The 6,344-nt window shown below is 39.3% G+C and overlaps 1 protein-coding gene across 1 annotated transcript in view; it reads right to left on the bottom strand.

Annotated features, from left to right (window-relative positions):
* LOC111875630 (4'-phosphopantetheine phosphatase) overlaps window positions 1–6,049 on the bottom strand; it is a gene marked incomplete at its 5' end in the record, with an annotated part of 9,952 nt that extends 3,903 nt beyond the window's left edge. The window contains 4 exons of the mRNA XM_033750147.1: window positions 3,401–3,555; window positions 3,637–3,841; window positions 5,633–5,720; window positions 5,897–6,049. Of these exons, the coding sequence (XP_033606038.1) occupies window positions 3,401–3,555; window positions 3,637–3,841; window positions 5,633–5,720; window positions 5,897–6,049 (601 nt within the window). The remainder of the gene's footprint in view (window positions 1–3,400; window positions 3,556–3,636; window positions 3,842–5,632; window positions 5,721–5,896) is intronic.
* Between the last annotated feature and the right edge of the window lie 295 nt (window positions 6,050–6,344).

The following is a 6,344-nucleotide window of genomic DNA, read 5'->3' as shown; positions in this document are numbered from 1 at the left end:
TGAATCGTCTATCACTTGTCAACGTAATCTCCCTGCAGCTGTACACATTTTTCACAACGTCGACGCCATGATTCCATGGCCACTGCGAACGCTTCTGTAGGAGTCTGTTTTGATCACTGGAAAATCGCTGATGCAATAGCGGCATTACTGGTGAATGTGCAACCACGGGGAGTGTCTTTCATCTTTGGGAAAAGCCAAAAATCGCTAGGAGCCAGGTCAGGTGAGTAGGGAGCATGAGAAACCACTTCAAGGTTGGTTTCATGAAGAAACTGCTGCGTCGCGTACGCCTGATGCCCTGGTGCATTGTCCTGGTGAAAGAGCACACATGCAGCCTTTTCTGGCTGTTTTTCTCGCAGTGCTGGAAGGAGCTTGTTCTTCAAAACATCTTAGTAGGATGCACCTGTCACCGTAGTGCCCTTTGGAATGCAATGAATAAGGATTACGTCATCACTGTCCCAAAACATGGCCACCATCATTTTTTCAGCACTGGTGCTTACCCGAATGTTTTTTGGTGGTGGTGAGTCTGTGTGCTTCCATTGAGCTGACTGGCGCTTCATTTCAGGAATGAAAAACGGCATCCATGTCTCATCCATTGTCACAATTGATGAAAAGAAAGTCCCATTCATGCCTTCATCACGTGTCAACATCACCCGGCAAATTGCCATGCGCGCAGCCTTGTGGTCGTCCGCCAGCATTCGTGGCACCCACCCGGGGGACACTTTCCGCATTTGCAGGTCTTCATGAAGGATTGTCTGCACAGATCCCATGGAAATGCCAACTTTGGAGGCGATGTTTTCCACACTCAATGGCGATCCTCCAAAATAACTTTCTCAACTCGCTCGACCATGCTGTCAGGCCGACTGATGCGAGGCTGAGATTGTTTTGGTTCATTGTCACACGACGTTCGGCCTTCTTTGAACTGTCGCACCCACGAACGCACATTTTTCACATTCATGACACCATCACCACATGTCTCACTTAACTGGCGACGAATTTCAATGGGTGTCGCACCACACAAGTGGAGAAAACGAATGATTACTCGCAGTTCTTGTAACGAAAACGTCGCCATTTTAGGTATCAAAAACACTACTCACTCTCGCCGCCACCACTAAAGTTCTGTGTGGCGTACAGTGTTGCCATCTCTGTCACACATTCACAAAGAGTGCACATGTATTTTAAACTAAACCGCATGTGTCTATCTGCTCCCAGTCCTGAAGAAAAAAATCGGAGACCTTAGAACTTGAACGCCCCTCGTAACATGCTCTTAAACCTTAGTACCTGTAATACTTGAGCTGCTGCTGCTGCAAGGGAATACAAACTATGTTATCCTGCTTGATATCATCCAAATATGAATGTGTTTTGATGATTGGAGCATGTCTATGAGACAGGACGTGTAATACCTATGGCATATATGAATACATGTCACACACGGACAACACCAACACCAGCTAATGAAGAAGCCATAACTGTAGCTGGGGAACAAGAGCCAGGAAGAAGTGCATGTGGTATGGCATGAGAAACGAGAATATCCCAAAAAATGGTCCTTGAAGTACTTCATTATCATCAATTCCAACCATACCACTGAGCATGGAGCACACATCCATTTCCAGATGACTGTACCCTATGGATCAATTTTGCAAATGACTATGACATCAGCAAAATGTGGATGACCTGCTTATAAAAAGCATTCTATGGACAGACAAAGCATATTTTACATGTGAGGGCATGCTCAACACCCACAACAGTCACCTGTGCCACAGGATAATCCTCATGCTGTCTGCAAACATGGGTGAAAAGTCTGCTTCAGTATCAGCATTTGGACTGGAATTGTCAGGGATAATGCTGTGGGCTCCTATCTGACTGGCTGACTACTCAATTAAATTGTGATTTTCTGGAAACTGCTCTACCGGGTTTCAGAGCTGCTTGAAGCTCTAGCTGTGAGGCACTAGTTGTGGTTTCAGCACAACTGAGCACCTGCATACTGTAGGGAAGATGTTCACCATTGGATGAATGCAACATATCCAGCAACATCAACTGGATGTCAGGAGCAACTGCATGATCTCTATAGTCACCAGACCTAATTCCAACAGATTTTTCACTGCGGGGACACCTGTAGGAGCACATTTATGCAGTCCCTCCCAGGACTATTGCAGATTTCATGACAAGATTTCAAGCAGCTGTGACAATGGTCAATGCCAATATTTTAAGGCATGTTCAATAGAATGCTGTGTGGTACTCTGCCATCTGTCTTGAAATTGACAAAAGCTGCTCTGAACAGTTACTGTAACTACAATGTGCCCATGGTTTGATTATGATAGCTTGCACCATTTGACAAGAACATGCATCTTGCAAACCAAACATCACAGGATGTATGTTGCACAATATTTCTTACTTTTTTTTCAATGAGGAATCAGATTATGGGCAGTTGGCATGTGAATTTCATTTCACCCAGTACATACAGTACATTATACTCACTGCTAGATGCAGCATTTTCAAAATTCTCTACAGATGGCATACAAAGGAAATACAGATGTCTGACTTTAAGTTCATAATAGGTGAAAGTATACAGTATGCCCAGCAAGTTTCAATGCATTCAGAAATTTAGTTTGGAAGATATTGTGACGTGTTCCGCAACGTAGGACCCCCTCCCCCTGCCAGCGGTACGTGGCAGCATCGGAACGCTTTCGTTACTATGGTGATAGGAAAGTCAACACCCTGCCCCTCTCCTCGCGGTGACGTAACACGCAACGCGGCTGTGACACGGGTAACAGCCAACAGCTGTACCCATTGCATAACAGGCAGCCACCGCAACTACATAAGAGAATGACACAGCCGCCGACAATAGTTCTCAAGTTAGTTAGCCAGTGGCGAGTTATGAGCTGAATTGAATTGTAACAAGTGAATCGTGACAGAGTGAATTGATTTGTGTGTAGGGTTTGTAAATGGTGTAAACCCATAACGTTGTTATAACTAATTGTAGCCAAGACTGGTAGGTTGTTAAATAAACCAATTAACAATCCGAACAGCGTCTTCAGTAACGAAACACGTTACAATATATATACTTAGAATGTGGTCATGTAAAATGTAAACACTGCACTTTTAGTTGAAGTATGAAAACAACAGAAGCAAGACGAACTTCAGAGGAAATATGCTGAACTATAGCACTCTGTACTGTATGCAGGTAAACAGAGTGATAAAAATAAATAAAACCTTTAAGAAAGGTTAATATATCCTGTAGACTGCATTTTACAGTCTTGAAACATTTCTTTACATAAAGTATGTTCATAATGCAAAGAACTTTATATAATTTCATAATTAATTTCCACTGGAATTCTTGAATTTTCTAGCGTAAAATTCCGAGAAAAACTATAAGCATTATGTGGGTGGATGTTTCAATTACCTTAGTTCCTCTCTCTAACAATTCCCTAGCAAAGGGAAGAATACCAAGAACAATGTCAATCCCACTGTTGTCCACAAAGATGGCAGCACACTTGTGAGGTGGACCCTTCAGGCGATCTATCCATTTGTCCAAACCATCTACCAGCCACGGTCGAGCTGTGAGCACAACATGTATTTTCCATGTAAAATTTCCACAGATGTAATTAGAACTTAATATTTTCCACATAAAAGATATACCTTGTATCTTGCTACGTGCTTCATGGAATCCAAAGTCTGTATTTTCCATAAGATCAGCCACTTCACGTGCCCCCCAGTCAAACATATTTCCTGCCAATATAGATGTGATCAACATTTCTTGCCGAGGAAACCATTCCAAATTATCCAGGTACTCCAGTCTTTTTCCTAACAAACCAAGGGCTTTCTCATTCTCCATCTGCTTTTGCTATAAAATACAGGGAATAATTTTCTACATAAAAATTATGCATTATACATTAAAAGCTCTATCTAGTACTATGAAGTTATCATATTTCTTATTCTACTTAACCTAACTTTGGGAGTCTAGTTTAAAAAGCTTACACACAGCAACAAACATATACTATAATATTTACACCTCACTGCCTCCTACTGATAGCGTAACTAATTAAATTCTATGTAGACTGTCATTTTCAGCAGCTTCCCATCTAGCAAGAGTACATAAACTTCAAAATTATATACTAGCTAATCTACCCAGCAATGCCTCAGCATAATGTGTACATATAATTAGAAAGTATTACGTGCAAAGAAGTTATAATGTTGATCTTGATGATGATAATATCACTGAAGGATCTGAGAGTGTGGTGATGGGGCTGTGACACATCACTGGACCTACTCTTGTTCCATCAAAACATTTAAGAAGCATCTCTTCGCACCTTCTGTAAATTTCCGAAAAGCCTATACTGATGACAAAGGCCAGGGTCACCTGAAAGTGTTACTGAAGGGTAAACATGCCTATGAAGTTGCTGTCCAGTTCAAGTTCAGCTAATGCAGTACAGAGGCAGATGACAAGGCAATGCATCATGATCAGTCGATACAGTCCTCCAGTGGGTCATTTAGCAAGTTAGAGCAGTTTGTCAATTTTCAGTTCAGTTCAGTTCAGCTCAGTTCAGCTCAGTGATAAGAGAGAAGGTGAAAGAAGAGATGAATGCAGTGAGTGAGCAGCATTATGGAGAAATAACGAGTGGACAAACAACTGACCTTACAAGCATATGTGGTTACGGACAGCATAACAATACTTTCTCCAAAGTGTCATAATATAAAGTAACAGAGCTGTAGGAAAATTAAACTACTCCATTACAATTACATATGTCATAATAGTATTCCACATGTTCCATTTCATAATCTGAATGCAGTGTTTCCAACATCACACTCCTGTAACCTTCACTTTTCTATCAATATTTATTCTAATGTTTAAAAATATTAATTCATATGTCCTCAACCACTGTTTATACCAGAATTGGAGTTTCTTATTCAGCAGAATATTAACTGTGGAAGATAGCGGACTATGTTCTAAAGCAAAATATAAATCCATGCCCTTTTGAAAAGTTTTAAAAATTACTGTTTATTTTTGTAAAATTGAATATCTCAAAAACTGTAAGGATAGCCATATCATGTGAGGCATTTGTTTTCTCTGAGCTCTATCAAACACAAAAAAGAAAAAAATCATGATTATGTCAAACAAGCATCCATTACCATACAGTGCAACATTTGACTTTAGTCGATGTGAAGAAATAATATTCTCCTTCCATTGTGTCGTTTAACTTCCTTCTCTGGGCTACGAAAATGCATTTTTACTGCATTTTTTAATATCTGTACCTTAAAGTGGCATTATTTTATGAAAATTGTGAAAAAAAAATATAGAACAAAAATGTCAAGTTTGAATGGTTCTCAAGCAATAAGCAAAAAAAAAAAAAACTTTTTAAAGTAACATGACTTAGAAAAATCTCAAGACATCTAAAGGAAAGGTATGAGTCTCCATGCTATCTGAAAGTCACATGGTGGGATCACACTCCTCCACATACTTTATTTCCAGATTATGAAAATTCTCCAACTAGAGGCACATCATGTAAGAATATGTAAATAATATAACATAACATGTACTTAATAAGAGGGCCATGAAAGGCAATTTTTTTCCTCTAATAATAAGGAAAGAACTATCATTGTTATGACCATGGTTAACAATCTGCAAGTTACTCACCAAAAGATATGGATCAGGAAAATCAAATTCCTTCATACAATGTTCAATTGTGTCCAGTAAGCTCCTCACGGACAAATTACCATAGGCACTACAAAATGAACAGCTCACATTATGATCTAAACAATCACAAAGAAGCTACCTAGCAATATACAATGCTGAAGCAAACTTAAAAATGAATTTGTATGTGAAAGGTACCAATATGCAAAACTGTAAAAGTTTCATGCTGTGGTGAAGTTATATTTCTGTATTACAGTTAAGACTTACAATGGCTGATGTTTGAGGTAATACAGCCTAGATACATATTTTTCCTTGAATTTAGATGCTCTCTCTTTGGCTGTCAGACTATGAGGTTGACTGCTGATGGCTCGGGAAACAAATTTGTCCACAGATTCTTCAAAACATTGGAGCCAGTATTCCCTGAAACAATGAATACTATCCTGACTTACATATTTCACATACTGAATTATATCAGTTTCTCTACAACAGCAATATGAATATGGTATGTTGTATGCCTATAGCAGATTGTTACTCCAAAATTGAACGTCATATTTCTCAAAAGTGGTTCATTATACCAAAATATATAAACACTATAAAACGTTAGTCTGCATGTATTTAATGAATTTTAACTGACTTATTACTCATTTAGTGGTTATGTGACAAGAAAACTTATTTTATTCAGACCTTATGTACATTTCTCTGCAGATTTACAAAC

The sequence above is a fragment of the Cryptotermes secundus genome, unplaced genomic scaffold (assembly GCF_002891405.2).
Source record: "Cryptotermes secundus unplaced genomic scaffold, Csec_1.0 scaffold297, whole genome shotgun sequence".
Lineage (NCBI taxonomy): Eukaryota > Metazoa > Arthropoda > Insecta > Blattodea > Kalotermitidae > Cryptotermes > Cryptotermes secundus.
This window is presented reverse-complemented; position numbering and strand designations above follow the sequence as displayed.